The sequence below is a fragment of the Palaemon carinicauda genome, chromosome 8 (genome assembly GCF_036898095.1).
Source record: "Palaemon carinicauda isolate YSFRI2023 chromosome 8, ASM3689809v2, whole genome shotgun sequence".
NCBI lineage: Eukaryota > Metazoa > Arthropoda > Malacostraca > Decapoda > Palaemonidae > Palaemon > Palaemon carinicauda.
The window spans coordinates 1,462,496-1,476,021 of record NC_090732.1 but is presented as its reverse complement, the minus strand read 5'-3'; the positions used below and the strand labels follow the sequence as shown (position 1 = coordinate 1,476,021).

Below are 13,526 nucleotides of genomic sequence, written 5' to 3'. Positions count from 1 at the left end.
CCGAAACCCCGACATTGAAGGCATTGTCCTCTACATCATCACCGAAAAAAAAATACGCGCTGTTTTCCTTTTCTACCAAACGACCGATCTAAGCAAGTTAACTTCTGTGCGTCAGAATGTGTCTGCCACGTTATGAAGCGCTTATCCTCGAGGTACATCCAGCTAGCATATATCTAGTTGCCCGTGGGGGTTATACCAACGTTACTCGGTTTACTTACCAATCTTCCAGCACAAGATCTGAAAGGACAGACATTGCCCAAAACGGTTTTAGAGATTGTGAGAACATGAATGTCCTAGATTTTAGCAGTGGTTACGTGAAAATGTTCTGAAATTTTTTAGATATGGTCGGCATCTGAATGACCTGGATTTTATCAGTAGTGACGTGAAAATCTCCTGAAATTTTAGACATTGTCGGCATATGAATGGACTGGATTTTAGCAGTGGTTATGTGAATATGTTCTGAAATTTTATAGATCAATTGTGGGCACATGATTTGCCTGGATTTTAGCTGTAGTTACGTGAAAATGTTCTGAAATTGTATAGATATTGTCGGCACATGAATAACCTGTATTTTAAGTGTTTACGTGAATATTTTCTGAAATTTTATAAGTATTGTCGGCACATGAATAACCTGTATTTTAAGTGTTTACGTGAATATTTTATGAAATTTTATAGATCAATTGTGGGAACATGAATGTCCTGGATTTTAACAGTGGTTACGTGAAAATTTTCCCATATTTTATAGATATTGTTAGCACATGACTGGCCTCAAATTTACCAGTGGTTATGTGAAAGTTTTCTGAAATTTTATATATATTGTCGGCATATGAATGGCCTGGATTATAACATTGGCTACGTGAAAATTTTCTGAAATTTTATAGATCAATTGTGGGCACATGGCTGGCCTGAAATTTAGCAGTGGTTACGTGAAAAATTTCTGAAATTTTTTATATATTGTATTTTCTGAAATTTTATAGATCAATTGTGGGCACATAATGGCCTAGATTTTGGCAGTGGTCACGTAAAAACAATATGAAATGATGAGAAAGATTTGGTGCAGTTATTACTGTCTATTGCAATCTTCTCTCGTCTCTTCATTTTGAATGATGCTTGTGAACATTTTGTCGTTTATGATTATGAATATCTAAAGGAAGTGAAATATCTCTAGGATTTTGAAAGGTTTATTATATAATTCTTCAAAATGAAGACTAGTTGTTCTTTATTCGAAGGTATGTATATTACTGAATGTGTTTGTACAACTTCTTTCTAAATTTTCCCTATATTGATATTGATAATTTTATATACAAATATTAGATAGCTTTTACATTTCATCTTAGTAAACTTGTTTTTATATGATATAAATGTATATATATATATATATATATATATATATATATATATATATATATATTTATTTATATAAATATGTATATATATATATATATATATATATATATATATATATATATATATATTTATATAAATATGTATACATATATATATGTATATATATATATATATATATATATATATATATATATGTATATATATATATATATATATATATATATATATATATTAATCTATATATATGCAATATATATACTTGGGTTCGATCCCAAGTATGAGGTAGAAATTCATTTCTATTTGAACACGATATTGTGTTGATTTTCATCCACACACACACACACATATATGTATATATATATATATATATATATATATGAGAGGTATATTTTTACGATATTATTATAAAATGATCTATGATATAATTTATTTAATTTTAACGCTAATTCCTCTTTGCTATAATTACCAATACCCAATTAATTTAATAAGAGACGTATGTTTTCATGATATTATTATAGAATGATCCATGATATTTATATAATTTCATGGCTAATTCCTTTTTGCTATAATTACCAATTCTCCATTTAATAAGTTATTATCAGCCAATCAGTAAAATGTAATTTTACAATTTTACATTGACATGAAAAGAGAGATAACACCTGCTATTTGAGTTACATGAATCATTGAATTATTTCTCACCCCCCCCCCCACCCAGGGTTGGCACTGAGAAAGTCCTGGGCTTGTTACCGCATATGGGCATACCGTTTCTTCGGCGTTTTATTAGTGTCGATGATACTTGTCTCAGCCCACGTACCCAGATACAGCGGTCAGTATGTTTTCTTTGATTTTGTTTGATTATGTTGGATCAATCCAATATTCATACTTTGTTTAAGAAACATTAAAAACTCGTGCTCAGTCTGTTGAAGTATATATATATATATATATATATATATATATATATATATATATATATGTACTGTATATATATGTGTATATATACGTATTTATATGCATATATATGTGTGTTTATATATGTATATATATACATATATATGTATAAATATATACATATATATGTATGTATATATATATATATATATATATATATATATATATATATATTTATATTTATATATGTGTATATGTATGCATGTATTTATGTATGAAATAAAAAAAATAATGTACAGTGAATATCTTGATTGTTGTGGATATTTTGGTTTTGCTGACATCGTAGACGATGTCAATAAGAAAAACGTACTAACTCGATAAGAATTTTATGCATATATGTTAGTGTACATAATTTTAAACACGCACACACACATACACACACATTTTATCGAATGTTTACATTTCCTCAAAGGTCTGATCTCTAATGTGGGTTGTTGAAAGATGAGGGTGAGCTACTATGAGATTCAGGGCCTCTGTAACACGGTTTTTTGGACTTTGCTCCTTATCAAAGCATCGGATGTAGCTGAAAGTTGACATATGTATATTTTACAACCACACACAAATTTTATCAGCATTATCAATAACCTAAACCCGATAGTTTTAATTTTTATAGAGTAAAAATGAAGTAGCCGACGTCATGGCCAGTGATTACGAGCCAAGAGTTGAAAACATTCATTACGTAAGCAATGTAAACACCTTTTGACAAAATTTTGCCCCGCCCATCCACCAGACACCCATTCACCTTGTTCCATCGGCTCTGAAAACCATAAGTCAAGAATGGCTAACATGATTTGGAATTGCCCCCTTGGTTGCAAAACTGCATTTGTCTTACGACTTGCAACTTTATACAGTCAAGAGAAACCCCGTGGCCATATTTACTATAGCCTGAATAGGTAATTATTCAGTTTTTAGTTTAAATCCAATATTTAAGGTCTGATTTGTATATAGCGTAACATGATTATAATACTCGTAATGTCATTCAGGCTTTTGAAAAGTTCCATTAACTATTCACTATGCCACCAAGAGAGAGAGAGAAAGAGAGAGATTGTATGTAAACAGTCTTTATATAACTTTTTTTGTTAAAATAAGAATTTTGTGCTAAACTCTCCATCAGACCAACGGATCATCCGATATAATTGTTTTTCTTCTTCTTAGGCCGTATATGTTTTGGGCATGACTGCATTTTGTAAATAAATCAGGAATAGTTTTAGGAGTTTTATTTGTACATCTAATGGGAATTTATAGGAGTAAAGTGAACATAATTCATTTATCCTTTAAAATAAGTACTATATGTAGCAAAACAAATAGTAGTAAAGATGATAATGCAATAAAGGAATGATATCATACTTTATCTTTAGCTTCAACATCGGCAATAACATACCCAGTTGCCATAATTTGTCAGCTTAATGAAATAACCTATCATCTAATGTTAAACTTAATTTGCGAGGAAGCCATGGCTTATTGCACAGTGAAAAAAACATTACAAAGACTTTATGAATGGCGGAACGATACATAAATGTGGGTGGGGTATCTGTGCTAGCGTAGTAATACTACAGTAGCAGAAGTGCCGCAACAGTAGTATAAATGAATTAAACGTTTAGGCCAACTGCTGGGATCCTTGAGGATCATTTAGCACTTCTTACAACTACTCGAGAAATGAGTTTTTATAGCCAGAATTTAAATTTTCTGATCCAACAATGCCCATAATAGCCTTCAGTGTTATCCTGAATTATAACTAGGCCAAAGTGGGTGGAGCCTCATGAAGTCATCATTCTGACGCTAATTATTGGTGAAGGTTTAAAGCCAAAATACGGTATCGGCTTTTTTTTTTTTACAGTAAATAGGTAGGTAGATAGACAACAAATAAAAATTGCTTGACATAGGATATAGCAGTTATCAAGTCAAGCTTGTCTACTACGTTTTTGAAAATTACCAACTATTCCCAACACCTTGTAAATCTGATTGTGACCTATAAGGTAGACTGTAATTTCTTAGGAAACTTATTTGGGAGTTAGACTAATAATCGAAGTGTTTTTGTATTTATTAACATATTTTGTTGGTTTGTTCATTATGACAATTATCAGTGGAGAGGTTTCAGAGTTCATAAAGGTGTACTGCTTTGCTTTTATAAAACTTTTGTGTCATTGTTGGCAGAGGTATAGCCTTCGTTACGTATAGCCAATCATCGATCGAGAAAGAGGGAAGAAATGCCGTCATAAGTTACGTAACGAGTGCGTTCGAAACCTTTTCTCTGAGTAAGTTGGCCCGTCTTCAAAAAATGCCACTTTTACATTATAAGTACCAAATTTATTCAACCTACGTATTGCAGAATATAGTCAAAATTTATGTGTCGATATAATGTGCATTCTGAAGAAGCATTATATCTATGAGATTAATAGATAAAAAATTATTGCGGAAAAACCGTGTTACAGAGGCCCTGAATCTCATAGTAGGAGTTATTATTATTATTATTATTATGAGTATTATTACTTGCTAAGCTACAACCCTAGTTGGAAAAGCAGGATGCTATAAGCCCAAGGGCTCCAACAGTGAAAATAGCTCAGTGAGGAAAGGGAACAAGGAAAAATATAATATTTTAAGAAGAGCAATAATGTTAAAATAAATATCACTTTATAAACTTTAAAAACTTTAACAAAACAAGAGGAAGAGAAATAAGATATAAGACAGAACAGGGTGCCCGAGTGTACCCTCAACCAAGAGAACTCTAACCCAAGACAGTGGAAGGGCATGGTACAGAGGCTATGGCACTAGATGTAGATATTGAAGGCAAATGCTATAAACGACCGTAGAATTGGGTGTTGATTCGATCATAACATTTTTAACCAATGTCATTGAAATGTTAGATTTCTCTTTGCCTTATCTTTGTTTGAAAAAAAAAAAAACACGTACTACTATAGAAAACATTCACAACATAATATAAACATTTGACTCAAATATTCACTGTAATATGTAATGTTTTCACTAATTATTTGTCTCTTTTTTTTCCTTTTTTTTATTTTATTTTGCAGGTTATCTGGTAAGATCCTTAGATGGCCATATATCTACAGATGATTCAGAGCTTCTTGAATATATAAGAAATGAGGTATGTTAATGCATTGTTTTTATCACTAATATTGAGAGAGAGAGAGAGAGAGAGAGAGAGAGAGAGAGAGAGAGAGAGAGAGAGAGGGTAATAATAATAATAATAATAATAATAATAATAATAATAATAATAATTTTGTAGAAGATGATCAGATATAAATCTGTTGATAACATTTACTCTCGCTGGAGTAGTAGACATATAATGTATATACACATATATATGTGTTTGTATGTATATACATATATATATATATATATATATATATATATATATATATGTGTGTGTGTGTGTGTGTGTGTATATATATATATATATATATATATATATATATATACATATATATATATATATATATATATATATATATATATATATACAGTATATATATATATATATATATATATATATATATATATATATATACAGTATATATATATATATATATATATATATATATATATATATACAGTATATATATGTATACATATATGTGTGTGTTTTTATGCATATACATATTCAATAGCACATATATATATATATATATATATATATATATATATATATATATATATATATATATATATATATATATATATATATACATATACATTTACAATTATATTTATGCATATATGTATGTATTGAATATTCTTTTTCTTTGGCTGATATTTGATTGAGATAACCAATATTTCACATCTGGTACAATTAAATCAACTATTACAACGGAATTCTTGACATAATAAAGAAAAAGCGTTATCTTATAATATAATTTAATGTCTCCCCAAAGATATTTGAAGTTTGAAAGTTCATTCGGTTTTGGTTTTGAAATGACAGAAATATAAGTTAGGAAGGTTTACGGCTCTGAAGACAGATAATCTAAAAATGTCAAGTTTTTCATTTATCAGTTTTCAGTCTACAGAGATGTAATCACAAAAATTGTAAGTTCTTTTAGCTTTAGATCAAAACTTATTTTAAACGAAATATTTCATCATTTATTGATATCAAAGAATAAAATAATGGCTAGGCCTAATCTCTTCACAAAATGTCGATTTTTATTAGTATATCAGTTTTCTACCTATTGAAATGTAATTAGATATTGTAATTTTTTTTCCTAAAACTTTTATCTTTAACGAAATATTCCATCATTTATTGATATCAACGAATAAAAAATGGCTAAAATATTTCATTAATTGTTAATCATTTAATTATCGTTTATTTCTCGTATCTTATTTATGTCCATATTTCCTTTCCTCATTGGGTTATTTTTCCCGGTTGGAGCCCTTGGGCTTATAGCATCTTGCTTTTCCAACTAGGGTTGTAGCTTAGCTAATAATAATAATAATAATAATAATAATAATAATAATAATAATAATAATAACCAGTCAAAGCTTTAGATTAAACAACCGCAATTTTTATGATTTATGATTAAACACTTAAGTTTATCCAGCTTTCCGTTAAGCAGAACTCTTAATTAATTCCTTGTCTATTATAGACTTATTTTATTTACCAATTTATTGATTTATTAATATATCCTATTAATTCATCCATGTTCACTGCAGATCCTCCAACCGCCATCCGACCAGCCGTACGATCTCTTGGGTAAGGCCAATATAGCACTCAAAGGAATTGATGAGAGTGAAGTCTTCTATAACCATGTCCTGTGGGAAGTCTTCAAGGACAAGGTCAGTGGATACTCTCCCACAATTTTAAGTATAACAACATTTTTTTTTCACAACCGTTTTAAAAACGGATATATTGACGTAAAGGAGTGATATTACAGTCACCAACCCGTAAGAGATAATAACGAAGCAGGTTAAAATTACGGTCGCCTGTATTTTTTACTGAAATAAGGCTGAGAACAGTATATTTTTATGGAGAATTTCATATTAAAATTACAGCTTTTTTAACAGTGTAGGAATACTGGTTTCTTGTGACGTCAGTTTAATATGCATTAATTTATTGAAATGCAAACAGGTGTTTGTGTCTTCCCCTTTTTATGTTTGTCTTTTGACGTATGTGTTTGTTTCACAGGCACAATCCTTAAGATAAGGCTGATTTTGTATAACTTTGGTCGAGTTCAATATCTTCATGACAGTAGGTTTTAGATTTGACAAAACGAAAAAAAAAAAAAAAAAAAAAAAAATCTTAATTTGCATTCGTCCCTTTCAGCGTAATGGATTCTTCGTAGAAGCAGGAGCTCTCGACGGTGAGACTATGTCCAATACGTTGACCCTGGAAAGGGAGCTGAACTGGACAGGCCTCTTGATAGAGCCTGATGAATTGGATTACAAATCACTGACAATTAAACACAGAAAAGCTTGGACTGCCAATGTCTGCCTTTCACCCAATCCATACCCTTCCAAGGTAATTATTATTATTATTATTATTATTATTATTATCATTATTATTATTATTATTATTATTATTATTTGCTAAGCTACAACCCTAGTTGGAAAAGCAGGACGCTACAATCCCAGGGGCCCCAAACAGGGGAAATAGCCCAGTGATGAAAGGAAATAAGGAAAAATGAAATAATTTAAGAACAGTAACAACATTAAAATAAATATTTCCTATGGAAGACCGTGGTACAGAGGCTATGGCACAACCCAAGACTAGAGAACAATGGTTTGATTTTGGAATGTCCTTCTCCTAGAAGAGCTGTTAGTTTTACTCTATTGAAAGTTCACTAGTGCAAAACATAGATTCTTATATTTGTTCTTAGAATATCAGGCTTTTTCGGTCTTTGAGGCTGTAGATTTATTTTTATCATTATTATTATTTGGCAGTACCAGCCAAACTCGGCTGAATCCCTCGTCAGGCTGGGAGGAGCGGAGAAAGGAAAGGTCCCCTTTTGTTTCTTTGTTTGATGTCGGCTACCCAAAAATTGGGGAAAGTGCCTTGGTAAATAGATAGATAGAATATTATTATTATTATTATTATTATTATTATTATTATTATTATTATTATTATTATTGTCTCACTAACTGTATTTCATATTTCATTAGAAGCGTATTGTACCAACCGTGTGTCACACAATTGTACATAATTCCTTTTGTATATATTATGCTTGTATCTGCGCTCTTCCCTCGCACTCAAACGAACATGAAAATTCACGTCTCCGGTTTTCCTCTGTGACATTGTATGTCTTGTAAACATGTTATGTCCTGTTGCCTTGAGGTTTTGTATATAAAGGAGAGTGTTCTATAATATTATAACTCAGTTGATTACATCCTGTCTTTGAGTTCACAACCCTCTGTCGGCTCCGTCACAGTATTCAATTGCACAGATTTAATATGTATATGATTCTCTCTTTCTACAGGAGATGCTGACACAGCATATACACTATGCTGGGCCCATGGCCATACCCTTGGGATTTAAGATGAGAGCCATGCATGGATTAGCTTCGTTCTCCAGTCAAAAAGTAATACATATTTACTAAATATTACCATAAATCAGTGGTTTACTTCACTGATGAAAACCTAGTAATGTTAAATGTCAGAGTTTTTTGTCCCGATAACCAAAGTTTGAAGCCTAGATCAGAATCAAAATAAAATCCATTGATTTATTGTTTTCTATTGATTAACTTCTTGGGATTCCTTTAACTTCTAATGAATTTTTGGATCAACTGCAACATTGTCACCCAAAGGCCCTTTGGGGTGATAATTATACAGATGGGATACCCTGGGGTGACGATTCTACAGGTGGGGGATTCTGGGGTGACAATTCTACATGTGGGGAAATCCTACAGGTGGAGGATTCTTGGGGGGACAATTCTACATGTGGGGGAATTCTACAGGGGGGAATTCTGGGGGGGACAATTCTACATGTGGGGGAATTCTACAGGTGGGGGATTCTGGGGGAGACAATTCTACATGTGGGAGAATTCTACAGGTGGTGGATTATGGGGTGACAATTCTAGATGTGTGGGAATTCTATAGGTGGGGGATTCTGGGGGGAACAATTCTACATGTGTGGGATTCTGGGGTGACAATTCTACATCTGGGGAAATTCTACAGGTGGGGGATTTGGGGGGAACAATTCTACAGGTGGGGGATTCTGGAGTGACAATTCTACAGGTGGAGGATTCTGGGGTGATAGTTCTACATGTGGGTGAATTCTACAAGTGGGGGATTGGGGGGGTGACAATTCTACATGTGGGGGAATTCTACAAATGGTGGATTCTGGGGGGACAATTCTACATGTGGGGGAATTCTACAGGTGGGGAATTCTGGGGGGTGACAATTCTAGAAGTGTGGGAATTCTACAGGTGGTGGATTCTGGGGTGACAATTCTAGATGTGTGGGAATTCTACAGTTGGGGGATTCTGGGGGAACAATATTACATGTGTGGGATTTTGGGGTGACAATTCTACAGGTGAGGGGTTACGGGTGGCGAGTCTACAGGTGAGGGATTCTGGGGTGGTAATTCTATAGGTGATCCGAATTTATTTTTAGAGTTCTAGTCACAACTCCTTCAGCTGTTTCCCATCAGTTGGTAACACTTACAGTGAGCAGATTCTTTGCAACATCTCTTCAACATTTATCATCCCCAATTATTTTCTTTTAGCCCTTTTCATGAGGCCATTCTTTTTTCTAATCCAGTTTCCATTCATTAATTACTGGTATGCATTCAATTGGATATCCATTGGTGGAGCCCTAAAAGAATCTGGTTAAGCTATTACAGGACCCAGTTATTATAGGATCGTGGTTCGATTAAGCTATTATTTCCATGTGTGTTCTTTTTATGAACCTATTCATGGTGGGTCCTCAGTCTTGTTAAATTGCTTTGTATTGAATGTAGGATGCAGTTCATATCAAGTTACAAATCTGGTTCTTTTTTCTTTTCTTTTTTTTTATACATATTGTTAGTAGTGGGACCCTGTTCGTAATAGTTCCTGAGTTTAGTTAAACTATTCTATACTGAATGATGGATCCAGCTCACATAGAGTTGTGAAAGATATGGATCCAGCTCATAGTGGGTAGTAAATCCGGTACTTTATACATTTATTACTATCTGTTTAAGCTATTTTATAATGGTTATACTCATTGCAGTTCCAAGTTTGCTGTAGGTCCAGAGTCTGGTTAAGTTATAATTATTATTTTCTTTTCTGGACCCCGTTCGTAGTGGGCTCTAAGCCTATTTAAGAATCTCATTTTGATTGTTTTTACTGAACCCAGTTCTTAGTGGGATCTAAGCCTATTTAAGAATCTAATTTTGATTGTTTTTACTGAACCCAGTTCGAAGTGGGTTGTAAGTCTGTTCAAGAGGCTTCACACTTGGTTCTTCACTGAACCCAGTTCGTATGGGTCTTAAGTCTGGCAAAAATATCTTATAATCATCTCGAGATCCAGCTATAAGTGAAGCCTGAGTATGATATGCTAATATGTATTATACTAATCATTATAATCCCAATAGAATGCAACTATAAGAAGGGTTTTACATCTGGTTAAACCATTTTAACATGATTACAACCTTTCCAGGCACTCGGAAACTCATGGTTTGCTAAGGTGCAGTGCATCCCTCTCGAATCAATGCTGATGGCTCTTCGTGTGACTCGCGTTGATCTCTTGGTCCTGGACATTGAGGGAGCCGAGATGGCTGTTCTTAAGCACTTTGATTTAGACAAGTTTGATGTCCAGGTAAGGGAACCAAGATCGCATCTGTTCCAAGTTGTTCTAGCGTTTTACAGTAGACAGATGGTGATATACTGTACCTGGTAAAAGCCAGAGTTTTGATGTCCAGTTAAGGGAACCAAGATCGCATCTGTTCTAGGTTATTCTGGTATTTTGTAGTGGACAGATGATGATATGATGATATACTGTACCTGCTATAAGTTAGTTCGATGTCTAGGTAAGGAAGGCAAGATCACATCTGTTCCAGGCTATTCTAGCGTTTTACCTTAGACAGTTGATGGTATACTGTACCTGTTAAAAGGCAAAGTTTGATGTCACAGGGAAGAAAGATCACATCTCTTCCAGGTTAATCTAGCACTTTCCAGTAAACAGATGGTGATATTATACTGTACCTGTTAATAGCCAGGGTTTGATGCCCAGGTAAGGAAAGCAAGATCGCATCTGTTTCAGGTTATTTTAACGTTTTACAGTAGACAGACAGGTCTATTATACCTGTCAAAGCAGTTAGTTGAGTGCTTTGAGAAAACATGTCTTTTCACTGTGCTCATATGTATTTGTATAATGGAAATTCTGGCATTTCAAATGTGTCAAAATTCTTATCATAATTCTTCTAACTCAATAATGCAGGAATTTCATAATTCACTATATTAATATGCACTACGTTCCATTTGCATTCTTTCCAAATTAGAAATTAAAACGGAACTTCATCTAACAGGTCGTTTGTCTGGAATGGAAAGTTTTGGAAGAGATAGATGACATTTCGAGAGATTTCGAGAAAAGGGGATACAAAGAGATTGCCAGGAATCGAGAGGACGTTATATTCATCAAGAAAGGTTCACCGTACATGCCGAAATCCCCGTTAAAACTGCCAGAGTTTGCAAAAGAAAAAAAAGAGGTCATGGGTAAATCAAACAAGCTGTGACCGAGTTGTGGAATGGTCTTCCTAATCGGGTAATTGAATCGGTAGGACTTCAAAAGTTCAAAACTTGCAGCAAATGTTTTTATGTGGAACATATGTTCTCAAAAGTGATCTATGTTCATGAATCAGTGTAGTGATTTTGTATATGAAATGTAAAAATTTTATTTACATTATACTTTTCAGTAACATTCTTTCTCTTCTTGTGGACGTGTACGTATTGACTCGAAGTTAGTATTGTGCGTAACATTTACTACGAAAGATTACAAAAATGAGAGGAAAACCTAACAGCTGACTGCTATAAGACAAAGACATAATAAACAACTAGAGGGGGCATTCAGAAGAGCGCAGACCTCCGCCAAGTTAACTTATTTCTCGACCTTTTGCTCGACCTTGACCATGACCTTTAACCTTAACATGTATTAATTGGCGTGGATTTTCATACACACAAATATGAACCAAGTTTGAAGTCTCTGTGACAACGATGTCCAAACTTATGGCTGATTACGTGAATTGGACAGTTTGCTTGACCTTGAGCTTTGACATTTGACCTTCCAAAATTTAATAATTTCCAGCTTTTTACGTTACAGTTAATCCCTGCAAGTTTCAGTACTCTACGATTAAAATTGTGGTCAGGAAGCTGTTCACAAACAAACACACTCACACAACCAGGGGCGAAAATATAACCTCCTTCCAACTTTGTTGGCGGAGGTAACTAGCTGAATGAGTTAAGACTAGAATCAATGAGGTGTTCGATTTACTTAGACATTTACAACATATGTTTTTTTCTGTCAATGTCCTCTTGTTTCTCATGACATCGTAAATGTCCTCATGATCTAAAAACCAAGTTATTAACAAGTCGGTCTCCAAGCAGAATAAAATGTCAAATTCCGATTCAGTAAAATAGTGTGGTAGTTTCACACGCCTGTTGTTCAGCCATGTTTTCATTTCATGCTTTGTATTTCTAATAGTTGAAGCTTTATCAAACCTATGTGAATTTTATGATACGTCGTCCATTAGGGTTGAGAATGCCATAGGTATTTATATTGATAATTTAGTTGGAAGTACTAAAACGACATGGCTTAACCGTCGCAATGTAGTTCCCTTATTTCAAGATTGACGGTTTGTTGACAGAACAGAGAAGTTGAGACTGACGAAAGTAAGACAGAATTTAGTCTGCCCTACAATTAGCTCTAAAATGGACCAGAAATGGTTCATAGGACTCTCTTGCTCATAGTTTTGACTTGAATTTTAAGTGAATCAGGTTAGTGACGTGGCAACTGGACTCGGGTGGCAGAGTTGGTGGTAAGAATTATATAGTTTTTCTTTTGAGTTGTTATTGAAGTCTTGATGCCAATGGAGACTGTGTTAATTAAATGCGATTTGATTTAATGTTAACAGTTTCTTGCAACCTATTATGTTTATTTAATCTATATATGACTGATCCAATTTAATGCTGCTGTTCTTAGAATATTTTATTTTGATTGTTCATTACTTCTCTTGTAGCTTATTTTCTTGTTTCTTGTCCCCACTGGGCTATTATTCCCTGTTGGAGCCCTTGGACTTAAAACAGTCAGTT

The 13,526-nt window shown here is 33.3% G+C and overlaps 1 protein-coding gene across 1 annotated transcript in view; it reads left to right on the top strand.

Moving 5' to 3' along the window:
- Nucleotides 1–989: 989 nt before the first annotated feature.
- The window catches only part of LOC137644805 (protein Star-like), a 55,936-nt gene continuing 43,399 nt past the window's right edge, over nt 990–13,526 (top strand). The window contains exons 1-8 of the mRNA XM_068377699.1: nt 990–1,229; nt 2,063–2,173; nt 5,325–5,398; nt 6,958–7,080; nt 7,568–7,762; nt 8,718–8,819; nt 10,879–11,037; nt 11,747–13,252. Coding sequence (XP_068233800.1) covers nt 1,202–1,229; nt 2,063–2,173; nt 5,325–5,398; nt 6,958–7,080; nt 7,568–7,762; nt 8,718–8,819; nt 10,879–11,037; nt 11,747–11,953 — 999 coding nt within the window. The 5' untranslated portion in view covers nt 990–1,201 and the 3' untranslated portion in view covers nt 11,954–13,252. The remainder of the gene's footprint in view (nt 1,230–2,062; nt 2,174–5,324; nt 5,399–6,957; nt 7,081–7,567; nt 7,763–8,717; nt 8,820–10,878; nt 11,038–11,746; nt 13,253–13,526) is intronic.